This window comes from Diprion similis, chromosome 13 (genome assembly GCF_021155765.1).
Source record: "Diprion similis isolate iyDipSimi1 chromosome 13, iyDipSimi1.1, whole genome shotgun sequence".
NCBI lineage: Eukaryota > Metazoa > Arthropoda > Insecta > Hymenoptera > Diprionidae > Diprion > Diprion similis.
This window is the reverse complement of record NC_060117.1, coordinates 11,253,826-11,276,299: the sequence shown is the minus strand read 5'-3', so window position 1 is coordinate 11,276,299 and position 22,474 is coordinate 11,253,826. Positions and strand designations below refer to the sequence as shown.

General features: G+C 37.5%; 1 protein-coding gene across 1 annotated transcript in view; it reads right to left on the bottom strand.

The window, feature by feature from the left end:
* The window catches only part of LOC124413872 (dynein axonemal heavy chain 2), a 468,252-nt gene that overhangs the window by 169,571 nt on the left and 276,207 nt on the right, over positions 1-22,474 (bottom strand). Inside the window, exons 29-30 of the mRNA XM_046894658.1 lie at positions 3,655-3,673; positions 1,088-1,220 (exon numbers count right to left, since the gene is read on the bottom strand). Coding sequence (XP_046750614.1) covers positions 1,088-1,220; positions 3,655-3,673 — 152 coding nt within the window. The remainder of the gene's footprint in view (positions 1-1,087; positions 1,221-3,654; positions 3,674-22,474) is intronic.

Below are 22,474 nucleotides of genomic sequence, written 5' to 3'. Positions count from 1 at the left end.
TTTTCCATTTTAGCTGACAGAAACTTTTGTAATTAATTTGAGTTCCACTATTTTAAAACGTAGTGAAACACACTAGAAGTAGGCTGTTGGAGAATAATCCTTTTTTTACCTGAATAATAACACTGTACCACCGACTCAACTGTACAATGTATTGCTCGTAAAGAAAAATTTGAATTTGAATTTGAAAAATTTGAATTTGAATTTGAATTTGAATTTTCCTTTACGAGCAATACATTGTACAGTTGAGTCGGTGGTACAGTGTTATTATTCAGGTAAAAAAAGGATTATTCTCCAACAGCCTACTTCTAGTGTGTTTCACTACGTTTTAAAATAGTGGAACTCAAATTAATTACAAAAGTTTCTGTCAGCTAAAATGGAAAAATTATACTATTAAAAAATTGTGTCAATTTTTAATTTAAACTATATAGTGTGTGGTAAGAGACAGAGAAAAAATGGAGAGATATAGTGTGTGGATAATTTAATATTCCATGAAATCAAAATTTACGCGGTAACAAGCATGTTTATTCATTTATTCAATGAACTCAACTTCAAACGTTCGTATCGAGTATAAGATGCATATTTAGGAGTATAGTAGTATAGACCTTTTTTATAGGAAATTTTATTACCTACACAATGAAAAAAAAACGGCTCTGTAACTTGCATAGTTTCCGAGATATCCCGGTTAGAGTGTTTGCGTAGCCCTCATCCTGTGTTAATCAAATGGGAAAAATTCAAACCGGATGCGTCACCTTTTAGACTTGAGCCACCGTGCTCCGCTTGTACGAGGCTTCGTTTGAGGCGCCAAACTAACGTTTTGAAGGTGCGCAAAAAAACTTAAAAAAAAAAAAAAAAAACCACCCTAATGGTCATACAGAGTTGCTGACAAGTATATAAATTCTGAACTTACAGTATTTTCACGTATTTATAAGACCGCAAAACATTTAGTACGGCCATTTGTGTGGTACAGAGGGTATAGAATGTGCTATACCGCTATGATTTGCGATTTTGAACAGAATCATGTGTTTCGTAATTCGTTGTATGATTACTAATCTAGTAATCACGGAAGTGATGAATAAAATCAAATTACTCTTTATATCCTGCTACCAGCTCCAGATAATTTGTAGAAGTCACGTAGTTATAGCGTTTCATTTCATCTGCCATTCGTTTGGAGAATTGGGATACCGAATTGTGGATTAAAGAGAAGGCTGATGCGATTCCATCTCGTAATCTCTCTTGCAGAGGGGGTCTTGGTACGGCTGCTGATGACATTCGAGGCTCCTACAAATAAATAAGTATAACACGTAGATTCTAGGAATTAAGCTATTTTGTGGCAATTGAAATAGTTTTAAATTCCACTCGCACGCATAAAACCAAATAAAATTTATACTCAGGGGGAACTAAATTCTAATCATGAATAGGAAAAAATTTAATTTTGTTTTAGTGAATTTCTATTTGCCAGTGCTCGGATTGCTTGGTTGAAATTGTGTTATATGAGTGAATAGTGATATATTAGGAATTTATTGACTATATATTCCCAAACAATAATAAGACGCGTAGACAATATTGAATACTTCATGACACGATAGAAAATTTGAACAAATAAACCAAAATGAGGAAGACAGGAAAAATTATTTCGACCAATAATAATGCCCAAAAGTTAGCGATAAATTGTTGAAACAAAACATCGTTCAACAAAGTTTTAGGGGATATTTTTTTATCATGTGCAATAAATTTGTTGATCTTTCTGAATACACACGATTTTTGAAGTTTTCTTATATTTTTGAAATTTCTGTATTCGAAAATTTGTAAAAGCTGTACTTACAAAACTATTCATTTAGTGCCCCGGAACTTTTTTAATTGTACTGTGTTACGTTTCTACGGAAACGTATTCAAAATGTACGGGTTTTCCTCCATTTTTCAAAATTTAAATTTGCGATAACGGCAATTTCAAAAATATGAGAAAATACTTCTAAAATTCATGTGTATTCAGAAACATCAACGAATTGATTTCATATGACAGAAAAACCATTCCCTGAAAATTTGTTAAACAATGTTTTGTTTAAACAATATATTAATGAATCTTAGGCATTATTATTATAATACAAATATCATTTTCATATCGTCATAAACTATTAAATATTATCTACGAGACTCACGAGGAGAATACCAGTAATGGAATAACCCGATTTCCCTGAAACTTTGCTCAGTGGAAGAGGGGTCAGAATAAGCGGATACGTGTCTCGACTTATCCGTAGAGACTCAACCATTTCCGAGAAAATGATGGTCAAAGTTTTCGATGATCCTCACATGGCTGTTTGCGCGCATCAAAGTTCATCCGAAGTGGCGGCGCAGAGGCTAGCGTGCCGGCTTCACACACACTTTTGCGCCCCGTATTCAAAATCCAATGTTTATTTTTTTTTACTTTTTTTTTTCTTCTTCACCTACCCGCGTCCGTAGAAGATTACTTTGCAAATATTTCTTATCAAATTAAAGGATATACGGCGCAATAATAATTGTAAAATTACAACTGGGTTCTATAATGAGTTTTATGTATTTATGATATTATATAATATTTTTGTGTATGGTTTGCAGAGATTACAATCTTTTAAATTCTCATATTCCCATATTTGATTCTCATACCAATTTTGTTATACAAATTCTTATATTGATTCTTATATTTTATCCTTATATGAATTCTTACTTTATTTCTTATAATTTATTCTCATCTCAATTCTTATATTGGAACAACATCCGAACGTGTATGTAACCAGCACAAAATCTGGAAAGCTGACAAAACAAACATATGATCAGTTTTTGGATGAAGTTATACAACCATTTGTTGAAACGGATCCATTATTGTTTATAACTGATTCATGGGGTGAACAGAGCGACCCTTCGTTATGCGACGATGAAATTTCGTGGATGAAGATGGAATACCAAGCTGTTCGTTGAAATTAGTTCCTCCGAAGTGTACGCCGCTATGTCAACCCTGTGACGTATACTTTCACCGGCAAATAAAAAATTTAATCCGAAAGCTGCCTGCTCTACGCTCATTGCACAGCTAAGGGATAACACAGCTAGACGTGACGCAATAAAAATCCACGCATTAATTCATAATCAATTGCAGGCGCCATTCTTTGAAAAAATGATCTGTTTTGCGTGGCTTGCCTCAAAATTATTGCCAACGCGTGAAATCTTCAGCAATGTAACAACGTTTCTTTCCCGAGTGAAATTCACAACAAGAAGTGTGACTGTGGCAAGCCTGCGTTTGCGCGATGCTTGTGGTGTTTGGAATTTCTATGTTTCAAATGTTTCTACGATCGTTATCATCCAAACGGATGCACCGAATTCCTGCAGAGTAAAGATGAGAATCAAATGTAACATTTAATATAAGAATTGATGTAAGAATTCATATGAAGATAAAATATAAGAATGTGTATAAAAATAAAATGTATGAATATGAGAATTTAAAAAGATTGTTATCTCTGAAAACCATACACACAAATATTAGATGATCAAACGAACTTACCTGTTGTGAAGTTCGATCGTAATTATATGAGAGCCTCGATCAAGATGATTACATGTGGTAGTTCTCGTTGCCTAGCAACTTCACAACGTTCAGAGTTAGTTAATAAAAATTTTTCATGCTGTGACGATGCACTGTCGTCACGGTCTTCATCTTGTGTTTCATTTTTCAGAGCCCTTATATTACGTGAAATCGCACTTGTACTTCGAGATGAGTACGAGGGTGGGTTAGGGAACGGGCGGGTATAATCATCTCGAACGAGGCACTCGTGTAATTACGATCGAACTCCACAACAGGTAAGTTCGTTTGATCGTTTAATAATATTTCGAGCCTCGTTCTTCGAGATTACATGTAGATGTTTAGAGAACTGTGATTTTATTATTAAATTCCGTAATTTATTGTCATATAATAAACATGTTGAACAGAACTTCCTTTTTTCATATATATATATATATATATATATATTTACACAACTAAGAACGTAATAACGATAATATTTGATACTATTCTTGAAATATTGACGTTGTAAAACTGTCGTTGCTGGCTTTCAATGGCCTGTTATAAAATCTCGCAAACACTTGCGAGTTGAGCGTTCAACCGGCTGTATTTTTAATTGTACGTAGGTTGACTTCTTTTTTAAACGCAGCAGAGACTGCGGCATGACGCGTACTGTGGGCCGTAAACGTATTGACGTCAATGCTAGCGTTTGATAAAACCAGCTTTATTCATCTGCTTAAGGTTTGAGTGCTTACTGCATTATACGGTTTTTTAGTTGATATGAACAACTTGTTGCAATTAGTCCGCAAATTTTTTGACCTCTTTAAATAATCTAGTATAGCGTTTGCTACGCAAAGTTTGGGTCTATCTTTGAAAAAGGGTAAGACCAGGTTTGGCTGTACATGACCGGGTCTCGAAATATTTATTAGATCAGGAATTCTAATTTCCAAACGAGACTGAGTGACTAAAATCCTATTAATATTGATTTTATAGAACGTTTGCACCCGATGAGCGATGGATAAAGCCAGTAGCATTATAGTTTTTCTCGAGATTTGTTGTAAGGTGAGCTCAGGTGAAGGAGGCAGATTCTCAATGTATTCCAGTATAACCTGTGGATTGCAGTTATTTTCATATTTAGGTGCCTGTGGTCTTAGTCTAAAAACGCCTTTGAAAAACCTAGTCAATGTCGTGTTCTCAGAGAGACTGTTAATTGATAGTAGTGAAATCGCTGATCGGGCGGAATTTAAACTACCATATCATGCTCCTGAATTAAATTTCTTCGTTAAAAATTATAATACTGTTTTCGAATTGATGTTGAAAAGGTTATGGTTAATTTTTTGACAGATGGACCACCATTCCTTCAAGGGGCTATTGTACTGTTCAATAGTTGATTCCGCAATAGAAGCTATTAAAACATCTACTACTTCGACTGAATGACCCTTTCTTAGAAACGCCTCCCTGATAATGTTTCTGCAACCAATGTTAGGTTCGGGGTAAGAGGCTGGTGTACTGTCCTGCAGCGCGAAAGAAGAAGTTCTTCATTTGGATTAAAGTATAAGAGTGTCCCCTTTATGAGCGAAAGATATAGGGGTACCATACTTGAGTAGGCCAAAGGGGTACTACTAATGTCCCTTCTACCCAGGCAGAAATGGTGTTTTTCATTGTTGACAAGATTAAGGAGAAAGGTGGAAAAGCGCGTGAAATTTTTCGTGACTTCAACATAGGGTAAAAGCATCAACGGCAAAGGCACCCGGGTCTTGTTGCCAGGAGCAGAAGCGATTGCATTTTTCATTTATTGTTGATGCAAATAAATCAATTTCGTGAATACCGAAGTTGTCTACTATTTGTTTATATGCTGATGGTGATAATTCCCATTCAGTATCGATATTTTAGATTCTGGATTCTGTGTCAGCGTCGATGTTTTGCTTACAGGGGATATAAGACGCAAAAAGCCATATTTTATGTTTTCACACCGGTTCCAAATTTCGCGAGTAAGTTGATTAAATCTTGGAATACGTATTCCGCCTATCTGATTTATGTCAGATATAGCTGTCGTGTTGTCGCATCCTATGGGTATTTCGTACGAATGGAGATGGGAGGCGAAGAACTTTAACGCAAAGAAAATAGCCAAGAGTTCTAAGTAATTAATGAGAAATTTTTTTTCTATTGTATTTCAGAACCCGTGCGTGCTAACATCGTCGCACTGTGCCCCCCAACCTGTTAGCAATGAGTCTGAAAAGATCTCTTTCGAGAAGGAAAAAGTCTTAATTGGGTTTTCCCGACGGTTAAATTTTTCAGCCACCAAGAGAAATCTTCTTGAAAATACTTTGAAATATTCACATTGGCGTTATAGTTCCCAACATGACAAATCAGGGCTAAAAATTTTTCACGTTCAAAATTCTTCTAACTTTAAGTGAGCGGTGTATATAAACTCATTTAAGAGTGTCAAATTAATAATAAACCTTTTACTACCATCAGGTTTAGGAACTAAAAAATATGGGGAGACGAACTAGCTTTCGCAATGATTGCACTTTTCAATTGCCCCCTTTCTTAATAAGTTATTAATTTCCAGCCTGAGATCGATACGGTCTTCCTCAGAGAATTTTAATTCATATATACGATTTTTTTGATAAGGAGTCTTAATGAATGGTATCTTGTAGCCAGTTATATATTCTAGGATGACTTTGTCTAACGTAATTGACTCCCATTCCTTGACGTGTAATCTCAAGTTGCTTGCCAGTCTTACCTCTATTTCCTCTGGTTCGAAAGGTAGTTGTTTGGTTGGTGCCAGTATGGACCCTTGTTCTGTGTAGGTTTCTGCTGAGGCTTGTAGTTCCGTTTCAACTTCAGAGTAGAACGAGGGTTCCAGTTGAATTTGGATCCGTCGCCCACCTGTTTCGGACAAGCAGGTGGGCCTTTCCAGTTTAAAGGCGTGTTTCTAGGAGCAGACTTTTTTACCGATGCTTCAGATTTTCAATCGGAACCCATTTTTTCTATTGATTTCGCAGTTTTAATTTTTCCCCCAAGGTCCGCACTATAAAACCGGTCATCGGTGGTCGTTTTATCCAGAATAGCCTTGATTTTCGGGTTGAGTGTTGGCGACATAAAGGCCTTGGGAACATTTGATTCACAATAAAATAATTAAGTCATCAATTTTCCTTTATCACTCAACTTTTCAATTATATCAAGTTTATCGATCTCATCTCCGTTTTCAGAGATGAGTGTGCTGAGAGTGTAAACCCTAGAGCCGATAGCGCAGAGCCGATAGTGTTTTGAGAGTCTGTGAAGTGTTGATCTCTCTTTTTGGCAGTTTCTGATAAGGTAATCGCTATCTCAAGGTTAAGGGCCGGAGCTTCTAGTCGCAATGGGCCTTTTCGTGGGTATTTTATCAGCAGGGCCTCTTTTGTATTTTCAGGAATACCGCCTAAAAGCCAGGCTTTCCATCGGCGGGTGAGATCCGGATTGAATTCTGTATTTTCTGCCTGAGAGAATGTGGGATCCTCGCCAAGTATCTCTAAAACTGCACTGTCAAGGGTGGTGATTGTATCATTCACGATGATAATTGCCGTTGGAGGATTGTCGACAGTATAGCATGCAGATTGCTGAGCGTTGACAATCGATGCGAATAGAGTTAGAAGTCGAATGTGTAGTGAAGTTTTGGGAAATATCCGTATTGGCTTCTGCCACTGTTTCTGTTAATGAAAAAATAAACATATGTACCGAATTAGCGTATCCTTTGAGTAAGTTCTATCACTCATAGAGTGATCGGTATATGTCCCACCTTGAGGATGGACCCCACCGTCTTGAACCTCGATTTTTATTTATTTAGTTTTCAAATCAATATATTTTTATATAATAAATATATATATATATATGGGCAGATCCATTACTTTTCGCATAAAAGTTGCGGGGGTGGGTCATCGATTTGGCTGCTGATTTTTTTGTCGAAAGTAGATGAGAAGAGAAGGTGATTCTGAAAATTTTAGCTCGATAGGCCGAAATCCGGCCGCTGGAGAATTTTTTGAAATTTAAAAAAAGTCGATTTTTGAGTCATTTTCAAAAATTTATATCTCAGCTTCTATACGACTTAGAGATTCCAACAGAATGGCGCCCTTCTCTGTCAACCTTATATTTTCAAGAAAAAAATACTTAGTCACTCCGAACTCATATCCGGCTAAGCTGGAAGCTCCCAACTGAACTGCTATTTTAATGAAATTTTCCTCATTTTCAAAAGGCTCTAAAATCTACATTTTTGGAGATCGCAGGACGGTTGACGGCTTATATTCTTCGTTAAGGTATATTCTGATGAAATCTGCTCTGGTTTTGCTTGGTTGCTGCCATTTCACTGAGATATCGCCGCATAATAATAATTATTTTCCTTATTTTTTTTTTTATCTGGCTCATTTAAAAAAAAAACTAAGGAAAATAATTATTCCATCTGACTCTTTCTTCTCGTTGTGAATTTTTATTTTCCTTAGTTTGTTTTTTATCTGGCTCATTTTGCCCCCTACTCTACTATATAATTCTAAGTAAGTAATAATCAATTGCGTAAAATTATAGAAACTTAGAATAAACCACAAAAAATTGTCATATTAGATCGAATATTTGAAGTTTTAAAAAATTCATAGCTCGGAAACCAGGTCGAAGCCAAAGTTCACATTCTCAGGGTTGTTTAGGGATACGATGAAGTATAATCCGTGAAAATTTCAAAGTATTTCGAGTTGATAGAAAAAAGTTATGGCTATTCGAAAACAGCGTTTTTTCAAATATCGACCTACTTTATGCGGCGATATCTCAGTGAAATGGCAGCAACCAAGCAAAACCAGAGCAGATTTCATCAGAATATACCTTAACGAAGAATATAAGCCGTCAACCGTCCTGCGATCTCCAAAAATGTAGATTTTAGAGCCTTTTGAAAATGAGGAAAATTTCATTAAAATAGCAGTTCAGTTGGGAGCTCCCAGCTTAGCCGGATATGAGTTCGGAGTGACAAAGTATTTTTTTCTTGAAAATATAAGGTTGACAGAGAAGGGTGCCATTTTGTTGGAATCTCTAAGTCGTATAGAAGCTGAGATATAAATTTTTGAAAATGACTCAAAAATCGACTTTTTTTAAATTTCGAAAAATTCTCCAGTGGCCGGATTTCGGCCTATCGAGCTAAAATTTTCAGGATCACCTTCTCTTCTCATCTACTTTCGACAAAAAAATCAGCAGCCAAATCGATGATCCACTCCCGTAACTTTCATGCGAAAAGTAATGGATCTGCCCATATATATGTATAAAAAAAGGAAGATGACTTACCCTGATGAGAGTCTTCTATGTTTATATGATCGTTTTCTTTGGTTGACGAAAATGACGCACTCGGAGGTGAGCTGTCAAATTCGTGACGCTTGATTTTTTCTTCAAACTTTTCCAATCTTTTCAGTAAATACCGCGTGTCTGAATCCGAATCGCGGGAAGAGCGGTGTTTTCTTTTCTTATGAAAACTCATTGCGCTTTCAAAGTGGTTTTATTCAAATAGGAAAAAGGATTTTTTCACGTGAAAATGAAGAGAAACGTGTGAAGTTGTTTGCACAACGTAAAAACAATGAAACACAAGATAGAGACCGCGACGACAGTGCATCGGCGTGGCATGGAAAAATTTTATTAACTAACTCTGAACGTTGTGAAGTTGCTAGGCAACGAGGACTACTACATGTAATCTCGAAGAACGAGGCTTGAAATCTAATTATATAATATCATCAATACATAAAACTCTTTATGAAACCCAGTTGTCATTTTACAATTATCATTATGCCCTGTATCCTTTAATTTGACAAGAAACATTTGTAAAGTAATCTTCTACGGACACGAGCAGATGGAAAAGAGAAAACGAAGAAAAAACGGAGAATATCGGGTTTCAAACACGGGGCGCAAAAGTGTGAAGCTGGGATGCACGGAGCGTTGAAAACTTTTATCGTCATATCCTCGGAAACGGTTGGGTGTCTACGGGTAAGTCGCGACATGTGTCTGGTTATTTCACCCATCTTCCACTGAGCAAACTTTTAGGGAAATCGGGTTATCCCATTTCTGGTGTTCTCCGCGTCAGTTTTGCTTGAGAATGTATAACCAATACATCCTTAAAAGAAATTTCAGTCTTTGCGACCAAAATTCTATACTTCAAATCAAGTATGTGGTTGAACCGGAATGATGAGCTCAACCAGCCTGAAGGGTCACATCTACTTGGCGGCTCAGAAAAACAGTCGAACTTTGGATTTTTTTTTTAATAACCCAAGGGAGGAAATGAACTGATTTTTTTTTAGCCCTAATGTACACATATTGTGAACGTGTAAAAAAAGAATCCAAGAATTTCGTAATACGATATAGTACATTGCGCAACAAGTGCGCAAAGGAAGTGTTTGTCGCACGAGTCGGGTTTGACGCCCGAGCGCGGCGACAAATTTATGTCCGAAAAATTTGTGAAAGATATCGCAGTCTTGGCGAAATTTTGGAAAAATTAAAGATGATTTTGAAAAAGCGCGATCGTCAACAACCTCTCGGAGTCTCCACGTATTTTATATGAATTTAAAAAGAATACATCATCGAGCGGTTCTTGAGATATCGTGTTAACCGGTTTCAAAAACAGTGTTTTGAGAAAAACATGTTTGAAGTTTCGCGTGTGATAATGTTATTGTGGTGAAGATAAAAAGTGGGGTCAAGATTTTTCACTTTACGTTCAGTCATCAATTCCAGGGCCCTCTGTAGCAATAAGAGATTCATGAAACAATTGTTTTTGTTGACTGCGTGTAAATCTTCTTGCGAGCACGATCACTTGAGCGGTCAAATACGTTTCATTCAAAGTGTTATAATTGGATCAATTTAGTAGTCATAAATTTAGATTTTGTAGACAACATTCGTAAGACAAGAAACTTCCATAAAGTGCAAGGAAGATGATTTTTTCAACCTCCCTAGGTAGATGTGCCCTCTTCACTGAACTGTTCAGTTACTGCACAAAACTAATGAGTTACTACTGTTAAGCTTTAATTTTTACAAATGAATTTCATTGTGGGTCTCGATGAAGGTTGCACTTGTTACGGAGCATTTTCATTTGTAGATCAAGGGCCATTCAGAAATTATGTGAGCACGCTGGAAGGTGGGGGAGAATTAAAGACATCCAGAACTTTAGTTTTTTATTGAGCTAGTCAAAATTCAAGTTTCAGTTTGACACCCGTTTTGAATTGGATTTAATAATCACGCTGAAATTTAATTGAATTGTGTTAAGTTCAAAAATAACTTTTTAACGCGCTACTACTAAACCTTTCCTGTTGTGTGAAATTTTTACCATACCCCCACGTTCGTGCTCCTGAGTGTGACAGAACCTCCTACTCTCGCAAAGGGTGGATTCTTTCAGTGTTTTTGAATGTACTTAGCTGCTTCAATTTAAAAACTATTCAAGGGGCCCGATACTTTCAGGCCAAACTTGTACATGATTATTAGACACACTCGTGCATTACTTGTCATGGGAACAGTAAAAATTTAGTATATTCAAATATGATTAGATATCAAAAAATTCATCATTTCACAGTAAATTTCAACTGCAGATTGAAACCTCACGTAAGATTCAGGGCACGTGAATGGAAAGAACGAATTTGCCGCAAAAAGTGCTTACGATAACTTGTGAACTGCCCTTGAGTGGAATCGAGTTAATGAAAGTGTATTATCGTAGATCTTCTGTATATTACAGTTATTTCAGTTCAACTGATAAAGGCAATATGTATACGAAATAATGATACTGTTTATGGGAGCAATGAACCTGATCAAAGATTTCAAGCATCGCGTTTCATCATGTAAGAAATTATGAGCAGTTTAGATCAAATTTCAATGTATGAAAACGCGAATACCGAACACACAAAATGATTAGTGATGCAATTTAAAAATTTGATCACGAGAAGTTATGATTTTTTGTTACAAGTGGTGAATTTTTCATTGAAGAAGCACAATCAAAACATTCTACGACTAAAATCAATTAATTGTCTTCAGAAAGTGGTCATATTTTACATTTCATCAAATGACATACTTACCTTATCTAATCAAAATTGTATTTAACCAAACTCTACGACCTTGAACTGAATAGATTTTTGTGAAGATAATAGAACATTTTTCTTATCATTAAATTGAGGCGATATAAGAACCAGATTTAAATACTCTTACGTATATGGGGCTGTTCTCGTCCATTCAACTCACCCTCAAACCTCATAAACTTTGTCTCTATTTTTTTTCGATATATTGTTGTATGGGTGGGGAAAATTTCCGGATTTTTGAGATCAAACGAACACGGAGTGCACTGTGGAGGAAATTTGTGTCTTTACGTGTTTTTTTACAACTTTTCAACGATAAAAAAGAAGTGAATTTTCGAGAATTAAACAATTGATTGTAGTAAAAGAAGTGAACGATATTGTTTGAAATGGATCGCGGATAATAACGTGTGAAAGTTAGGAGTGGCGTTTGTATTGTTTCGGATATTACGGTTTTTTTTTTTTTACTCCTGTATTTTCTTTTACAATCTGTCCAACCAAGGTCAATAAGTAGAATTTCTTACAATATTAGTATATGTACAAGTAACACGTAGGTATTTTCCTATTAGTTGATACCTCTAAAGTAGCAATAGAATTTTTTCACAAAAATTATAAGTGCAACAAAATTAAAATAAGAGAATTTAGAAATATTCACAAGATATTTACAGTACTTTGGTAAATATTTGATCTAGAATAGTGTTCTAGTTCTCTTCAGATTTGAGTTTTTTGGCTGGCTAGTTAGCAGTTTTTAGCCAGTTGGTTAGGGTGGTTCTCCAGACGGTTCCTGAGTCTTCCACAGTAGTTTTTGACCTCTTCGTGGACACTGTCGATGTGTAGGTCTTTTCTGATAAGATCATTAGTAAGATACCAAGGTGCGTTGGTGAATCTCCTGAGCGTTTTGCTTTGGAATCTTTGTAGAATGTCGATGTTTGACTTCGACGCTGAGCCCCAGAGTTGGCAGCCGTATGTCCACACTGGTTTTAGTACACATTTGTAAATCAGTACTTTGTTTGCAGTCGACAGTGTTGATCTGCTTCCGGTTAGCCAGTATAGTTTTCGGAGTTTCAACTCTAATTGTTTTCTATTGGTCCAAATGTGATCTCTCCAGGTAAGACGTCTATCTGAATTGATCCTTAGGTATTTTACCTTGTCTTCTTGAGGTATGACTGAGCCGTTTAAGGTCACTGGTGGACAGGTTTCGTTTTTTAAGGTAAATGTAATGTGCACTGATTTGTCAGTGTTGGCTTTAGTTCTCCAGGTCTTACGCCATGTATTATATTTGTTTAAATATTTCTGCAGCTGCTTTGAGGCGTGCGAAGCGATTGGATTGGTTGCCATTGCACCAGTATCATCCGCGAATGTTGCTATAGTGATTCCTTCCATTGTTGGTAGATCAGCTGTGTAGATTAAGTACAGTGTAGGTTCCAGGACACTTCCTTGTGGCACTCCAGCTTTAATGAGATATAGTTGTGTTATTTCGTCGTTTATTTTCACTTGAAACTTCCTGTTAGTCAGGTATGACTTGAGTAATGAGTACAAATGCTCTGGCAGTAGCTTTTTCAACTCACACAATAATCCTTCGTGCCACACTTTGTCGAACTCTTGAGCCACGTCCAGGAATACAGCGGAACAGTAACACTTGTTTTCGAATGCAGTGCGAATTTCAGTTACCACTCTACTTACTTGTTCTATTGTACACTGCGAAAACCAAATTGATGATCCGGGATCAGATTTCGTCGTTTAGAAAAGAAATTAATCTTTTTGCTATCAGTTTTTCACATACCTTTGAAAGTATAGCAAGTAGGCTGATTGGTCGGTACGATGTAGTTTGTTCCAGGCTTATTTATCAATATTATTTGTGCTATTTTCCATTGAGAGGGAAAATATCGTAGTCATATAATGGTGTTGATTATTATTGTAATCAAACTGACTACTTTTGCTGGTAGTTCTTTTAACATTTTTCCATTAATGCCGTCATACCCCGGGGACTTTCTGATGTTTAAGCCCTGAATAATATTTCTTACTTATTGCACTTTCACATTGTCAATTTTGTAACCTGCATATTTACAATCTTCCGTTGCCTCTAGTATTTTTTCATCTTCTTCCTCGGCTATCGCACGTTCAAATGGTTCAAAGACGGTTTTTAGGTGTTCAGCAAATGTGGTTGCTTTTTCACAGTCTCTTCTAGCCCATACACCGTCTTTTTGTATCATTGGTGGAATATGTATTAGCGGTCGATTGATTTTTTTCGTTGCTTTCCAAAGAGAATAGTCTGTAGAGTCAGTAGCAGTTAAGTTGACTAGGTAATTTTCTATGTTACGATTTTTTTCTTCTATGAGAACTTTTTTTAATTCTTTTACAGCCTTGTTCAGCCGTCTTTTGTTTTGTAGAGTTCTGTTGTTCCGCCTGATTTGTCGCAGTTGACGCTTTTCTTGAATTTTGTCTATTACAGTTTTACTGTTAAATATTACTTTTTCTTTGTGTTGACTGTGTGGAGTAGCGTTTGAAGCTGCTTCGAGTAGTGTGACATTCAATTTTTCTACTGCACTTTCTATTTCCGTTTCTGTTTTTAAGGGTATATTACGAGAGGCTTTCTCATCCAAGAACTCTCTGTATTGAATCCAATTTGTGTTTTTATTATGGAGCTGTGGGGGCTTTTGTTTAATTATAACTTCCGAGTGCATGCGTATAATAACTGGCGAATGATCTGATGATAAATCAAAGCATGATTCAGTTTGAAACTGGTTAGTGTTTATTCCTTTGATCACCGCAAAGTCTATTAAGTCCGACGTTTTTTTCCTATCAGTTGGCCAATAAGTGGGCTCTCCTGAGGAAATTGTCGCTAAATTTTCTGCCACAATTGTTTGATACAACTGCTTGCCTCTAGGGTTTGGTGTATTAGAGCGCGATCCCCACCAAGAGTGTTTAGCATTATAGTCTCTGCCTACCAGAAATCTGCTTCCAAGTCATTTGAAGAAGTCTGTAAATTTTTCTTGATAAACTGTTGGTTTTGGTCGGCGGTATATTTCTGCAATGGTAATTGGTCCAACTTTACTTTCAACTGCGATGCTTGTCGCCTGTAGATAATTTTTTTCCACTTGTTCAGCTTCGTAGTGCTATATTTTGGACTTGATTATAACAGCAGCTCCACCGTGGGCTTTGCCGTCTGGGTGATTTGTAGAGTGAACTTTATAGTTATCGATTTTCATATAATTTTTTGCCGTAAAATGGGTTTCTGAAATAAGAATAATATCTATTTGGCTATTTTTTAGGAAATTCTTGAGTTCTAAGCTTCGTTGAGCTAGGCCATTCGCATTCCATAATGCGATTTTTAGTTTGTTCGCCATTAAAATCTTTCCAGCAATCGCGAGATGACATTTAGCATGGTGTCTATTTTGTTCACAAGCATATAAAATAGCTTTTCGAAGTTGTTGGTTGACGTTTGATGTTCGTAGGATTGGTGAGTTTCTTGTGTAGCATTAGTTTCACCCATTTTGTTTTGTCCTGCTGCGGCTTGAAGATATGACACATTGTCACGAACTATGTTGTTCCTCACAGTACTACTGGAGTTTTGGGGTTGTAATTGTTGTTGTCTTTTTTCTCTTAACGTGGGAAATAATTTTTGCTGCAGTTGTTTGTGCGCAATACACCCTCTATAGCTGGCTGGGTGGTTTCCGCTGCAATTCGCACATACTACACTATCCGTTTTTTCCTTTATTGGGCAATCCAATGTCAGGTGATTTTTGGCACACTTAACACAGACAGGTATCTTATAACAATAGTTTTTAGTACGGCCGAAACTTTAGCATCTTGTGCATTGAGGTATAGCTCTCTTGTTCCTTGGAGGTTCAAAGCTAACTATGAGGTTGAGTAGTTTCTCCACCTTATAAATTTCCTTGTTATTTTCTTGTACCTCTAAATCTACAAAAAATAAGGGCAGTGGTTTTTTTGTTTTGCCATCTCTTATGTTTGAAATTCTAAGTACTTTGTGACCAAGTTTTTCTATCTCAGCCTTCAATTCATTCTGATCGACTGATGCGTGCATATTTCTAAGCACTGTTTTGTATGGTCGATTGTATTTTGCTTGATGCGTGTGAAATTCGGTATTTTGTCGCTTGAGCATAGGCACAATTTTTCGGAAAGCTTCGGCTGAGTTTATCTTTAATTTGATTTCATCGTTGGCTTATACTTTTAGCGTATACTGATTAGGTGCTACACTATCCAATAACTCACAGAGTGGACTAATGTTAGTTACCCCTTCCAGAAAGAGCAGTGGAGGAGCGAGATTTCTTTCTTGGTTTTCATTTTCACTGCTGTGACCACCGGGTTTGGCACTGATTAGAAGTAGGTGGAGAGTTCGGATCGCTGTTTGGTTTTTCAACAGGAGGTGCGGAGAGGGTTTCAGCGGATTAGCCTCGAAATGATATGGCACATTCACCTCACCCACACAATTTATTTATTTACTTGTGTACATTAGCTTTTGTTGTTTCGATGCATTTGTAGGTGGCAATTTAAGGTGATGATTACGAGAACAATTTGTACATAACTGATAATAAGGAAAGATAAGAAGAAAATATAATGAGACAATACACGACCTGAGGTCTTATCGTGATCCCGGTTCAGATGTCACTACACAACTCTCAGTCGTGTTTTGATTCCCCTTCGTCTCCCCTCTCCGTTCTCATGTATCCGTGAGGCGAGACGAAGGGGTCTTCTTTTCTTTTATTAGTCGTAGACAGGAACTATTGTTATTTTGTTCACTTTCGCCAGTAGGATTGTTTTCTAACACTTGAAATTTATTATTAGTTTCTACTGATTTGGCAAGCCAGTACTCTTTCATCAGCGTTTGCCTTTTGTTAGCCTTAAGTAACTCAGGGCTGTTTCTGTCTCTCTTACCTCTTTGAACATTCCAATCATATGGTTCATATTGGCTAGTACTTCTAGAATTATTTGAAATTGCCGCTTTCGCGCTTTTGAGCCGTTGACTGCCGACTACAGCAACACTGTCGGCTGTTTGGGTAGACATTTTTCCGGCTTTCTCGGCGCCTGCGCATTAGCCCTGCATCACCTGAGTGACCGAGCGCGCGAACATACTATCTGGCACGACGCTGTTTAGCTGTAGCACGACTTTGTAGGTTAGATAGTTGAATTAACACTGTGACATATGAGTTCGTTTGTTTAACTAAACACTTATCAGTTTTTTACTTTACTTGTTTGTTTGAAAACCAGCAATTTAATAGTTTTTGTTTATTTATGCACTAAGAACACTTTATGAAAGATTTTTATGACGCACTAACATAACTCTATATAGCGATGCTAGATGCTAGCAGACGACTTGATATTACGGTTAACGTTAGAAATTTCGGATCGTTTGCGTTTACGAATAATCAACTTCACGTTATGAATCCGATCTTGATGTTGCCGTATTAAGACTGCTATTTCAAGAGGTTCAAGAAGGATTGGGGATACTCCGTGCTCCAGCGTTGCCAAAAAATGCACTAGAATTTAGCGTGAGTCTTGGCAATGCGACATACGTTGAACTGATAAGTCTATGAGTCACGGCTCAGGAATTATGTTTAGAGCTAATCTGACGAGATAGTGTTCTGAAGTCAAGACACTCGGATCTTTTGGATTGTCTGAGATTGTGCAAAGGAGTCGAGAGGTGAGCATGGCCTCTACATGCGTTAAGAACGTCGTGAATTGTTCCAACCTTAGAGTAGCTTCTAGGATAGCTTGTTTAAGGTGACCCTTGATCGATTTCACAGAAACTTTTCATTTACCGTCGAAATGAAGAGCGGAGAAAGGATTGAAACACCACTGGTTTCCTTAGGATCTTCGTGATTTTCAAGAACTTTTTTTTTTTGATGCAGCGGAAAGGCGGTGAAGTTCTGAGTCAGCGCCGACAAGATTTGTTCCGCAATTACTCGAGGTCGAGGTGCAAATTCTTCTTCGAGACATGAGGCGTGTGTACGCTGCGACGAATGCCTGTGTAATGTAGAATGGTAAGTACTCTTTCTCCTAGGATCTAATACCTCTGTCGAATTGTAGCACGTATAAGTTGCGGGCCTCCGTGGAGCATAAGCCGATGAGATGGAGATGGTGATCCGCTAGGAGAGATAAAATGGTGTTTCTCGTCGTACGACAGAATCTAGTAGTTTAGTCGCCCACCGGCTCTGAGGGATCCGTACCAATCAATAAAAAGCGTGATTTGAGCCAGCGGATGATTGCAAGTCGGTCGGATATTCAAAATAGAACGACCTCAGAAACATCATTTACATGTTACGTCCGGCGTCCCGCCATACGTCTCCCCCACCTTCCTCGATAACCTCTCGCCTCTACCTGCCATTCACATCGTAACGCTACACTTCATATCGTGTCCTTCTATTTCCATCTAGCCTTACGCCACTCGTTATTGCCCTTACCTTGCTATTTCTATTCCTCTCTATCCTGGACTCTCGCTCATTTCTCACGCTGAGCACTTACTCCGATCCCAACGATCTAACCTTCAACATCAAGCTCCAACGCCTGTTCTCCAAAAATCACCTTACCTACTCCTCAAAGCACTTCGCCAACTTATTCCACTCTAATCCCAAATTCTGATAAAGTTCATACATAATCAAAAGTAACCTTTCTCCATTTCATTATCCTTCCTACCATCATTCCCGGATCGAGGACAGCTACGAGATCGGACTCAAAGGCACCCGAAACAACATCTCGGTTGGGTATAAGGAGGTATTGGCAACCGCTTGTCAATACCGTCCCTCTATACCGTAACATACATTTCTTAATCACTTCAAATGAATAATTCTTTAAATATCACAATGGATGAGATCTGATATGAAAATATCCACGGGCTCTTGGACTACTATGAGCAGCACGTTGAAGAGTTCCGGTTCTTAGCCTCCCCTTAATAATTATGAGCACCTTCCATGTTTTTTGTACAGGATGGTGTGTTGTGGTTTTGGTTGTGCCCGTGCCATACGAAAGCCCAACTTATCCTAACCTCCAGGCTGCAACACTCACCATCTGTATGTTGAAATTTGTGAAAAATCACAACTTTTAAGCGATGCTCTATTCAGAGGTAAAACGAACTTTCAACACACATACAGAATTTAGCCTACAATATCATGCAATCTCTTAGAAATTTGAAAATCACATTTAGAATCGTATGAGATGGGTTTTGTACTTATCATTAATTTCATACGAAGTTTAAGCAACAGAACGTGTCTAGACAATAGGACTTTTCGGATTCTTACTCTTCTATACTCGAATATTCGGAATACGATGACGTTTGATTTGCAAGGTTGGCATCTCATTTCCTTAAATACGATTTAATGGGCTAAGTCGACAAAACTATTGTTAAAACTCATCAAGAACATTAGAACTATAGTGTATGTAAGTAAATCTGGAGGTAATTTGTGAGATTCTATCATTGGAGATTCTAGGCTCACTGCCATAGAACGAGCGCATACAATGGGCTCGCCGGAATTCGAAGGTACCTGAATACAATAAATGAACCCAGACCAGACGATACGCTTTTCGGATTTTTTTTCTTCTCTACAGAATTCCGCCAAGGACCCCTGGGATACCAATACAAGCAGACATGCACACTATCACCACTGTCTTCTGGGTAGAGACACACTCCGGTTTTCACTATTATCACACTTGCATCCTAGTTCCACTTTTCCCGCATTTCCCTCGGAGTGTTCTTGGTCTTGGCCGTCCTTACCCAGTGGCAGGTAATCCACATCCCTTACAAAAAGAAGAGGTACCGTGACTAGAAGACCCCCCGTTTTCTTTGTCCGCTACCCTTTGCAGTTACGAACCTTGTGAGCTTTGCTTTAACTGACAAGGGGACTATACGCTCGACGGATTGTTCAGAGTTTTGTACTATGAGTACAGAAAGATTCCGACCCAAATAACAAAACCCCAAAGCAAGAGAAGGGCGAGAAACCCAAAAGATTTCGAGAATGGAAATTTTGAAAAATTACGAGTGAGTTCTATGTGCTGAGGTTATAACATGTGGCAACAAGCCACGTGGCTCGCCCTATAGCACACGAGTCTGGTGCCCAGTAGATCACTGGTTTGAGTTCAGCAGTGTACCTTTTTGCTGTCTCCACATCTTTCATCACGTATACTCACATCATTGTCGAGCAAAATTCGTCAAATCAATGCTAGTTAACTGATATTGAGACTTCCTCGTATGGGAAACGTAGGTATATTACCTCTCGTACGAAGAGTTTTCGATATCCAAGGTCATTAATAAAACATCAAACAAAATTTTGGGGTCATATGGGTTACGGTGCCGAATAAATGGGTCCAACAGCTGATTGCAGCCTGAGTAATGAACTATTTCGTCAACGGAGGGCCGATCTGAGCACGACCCCAGGAGATAGACAGCGGCACGGCGAAACCGTCGAGTACCGTAAACCCTGCAGAAGATCTCAACAATATAGCCAGCGCCCGTTAAGTGACACCCCTTATCTACTCTGGGAATTTCACCAAATCGGAGAGAGACAGATCGACGCAGAATGACCTCTCTAAATTCGCTCTTCGATATCCCTCCCAAAAATTTATCACGTTTCGTTTGCGCTTTCTTTTTTTTCTTGTTATATCGCTTAAATTCCGTTGTCTGACTACCTGTTTGGAATTTTAGTCATGTATTGTTTACTTTACGTAAGCTATTGTTATCGCACGACTCCCAGAGTCACAATTTCCAATTTCTGTCCAGCAAAAATAACTCTTTTCAATCATTACGCTACAGATACACGACGCCATTGACGGTCGTTAAATGTCTTACTATCTTTTCAGGCTTTCGTGTGTATATAATTTATGTTAATTATTACTTAGTTAATCAGCTATTATGAGTCGTACGTTTTGTTCCCGAATTTCAGCATCAGTGCCGGTTTTTACTGTGCTAGGTTACACCCCCCCATCCACAACATGTGTGTGTGGGCATACAGCATCGTGAGTATCTTGTTCTCTTTCCCATATATTTCGCATGTCATTAGAAACTTATAGCGTTACTTCGATATCAGTTACAGTTCAAAACATAGTGTGTTAGTCTCATCAGTTTTCGTTTTAATATTGTTTTAAACTTTTATCTCATGAAGTAAGCATCGTCTCGACATGCGTCGCGTCATTCACCGGTGTGTAGAATAGCATTCATCTTGTTGCGTCATGTTGCGTAGTTTCTGTTATTTATTTTTTCCTTGTTAGAAGTAATAATCAACAAATAGTTTGTAAAGTCTTAGAATATTGTGAAAACTTTGGAATTCATAGTTTATAATTTTTCTTGTCTTGCAACTTGATAATTGCGTAAATCTGAATTCTGCCATTGGTGATATGAGTAGGACTATTAATAATCTTATTATTCACGTTATATTCTCCGGATTTTTCGTGAAAACTCTGTTCAATCATTTCGATACTCTATTTTGAACCTTGTGTCAATTTTGTTCGATCTGTTTTGTATCACGCTCTACGTTATCGTCCGTTTCGAGGCCATTTGTAATAAGCAGGATAATTGATTTTCGTCCCACCTACTCGGAATAAATTTGTGTTACACTTACTGACTACCTTTTCCATTATTTTTTGTATACGTAAATATTTTCACTCCCCAGCCCACGTTCCTACCAAATACTGAGATCGGCTCTGTCACTTAAGGTCAATTTTTTTTGTAAATCAGTTTCATTTGAGGACAATTTCGTATTTGTCATTTATTTCCCTTTTCGCGGCACCTAATGTTGAGTTTCTTATGTTTGCCAGTGGACTCTAGGCGATGGTTCGGAAATAAAGATTAACACACGATTCGTTGAGATGAAAAATACAGAACAATAAAAACTTTATTTGAACACTTTAGAATATAAGAGCTTCAACTCTCGAGGTACGACAAGAACCAACTGCCGAACGTTCAAACGGAAAAAAAGGCGACCGTAGCGCTAGCACAGTAGCGTACGTGTACATTCGTCGTCGTTCTCCCTACCACATCTGCGCACGCAGGCGCAGGAGTTATGAGTGAGAGAACTCACTTGTTCAACACCTAATGCCTGACACAAAACACCTTTGACTTGTTTTGAATTTTTGGTATCCTCCTGCGTTTCGAATCATTTTTTAATTTTGTTTGTTTAAATGTCCATTTTTGAAAATCTGAAAAAATTTTCAACAATCCAATGAATGACAAAAAATACCCCCCGTTACGGTAAATGTGGGCTGAATTTTCTTTCTATTTTTTTATCACCTAATTCGGAATTTTTAAATTTTTAAACCCAAAATTAACACAGGATCAAATTGTAAGCGTTAAATAAGGGTCAATTCACTTATAAATGTTCGGTTTTACCAATTCGATGATGCGCCACTCAAGTAAGTAAACGTATCTACTATTACACCGATAAGGTGCAGCCAATTTAACAATTTCATGATCATGTTTGATATTTGTTGGGTGCATGGACATAGAGCTTGGTGGCGTCCATGTTCCTTATTCACAAGATTGTTAATCACGGTGCCATATTTAGACTGTCCCACTCCGAATCGACAAGACCATGAATTCGCTGAACACTCTCAGTATAATAGTAGATGTCTTTTTCTAACCAGAGTTGCGCATCATCGAATTAGTCAAATTGAACATTCACTGTATTGACCCTTATTCAACTCTCACGATTTCAATCTGTGTTAATTTTTGTCTTAAGAAATTTTTAAATTCTGAATTACGTAATGAAAAAATGGAAAAATATTCGGGCCACTTTTTTCTCAACGGGGGGTGTTTTTTTGTTATGCACTGGATTTTTGAGAATTCTTTTCAGATCTCTAATAATGGGCATTCGCAATTGACTTCAAATATTGATAAAAAATAAACGGCTTAGTAGAAAAATTTAAAAATAATTCGGGTCACGAATTTCAC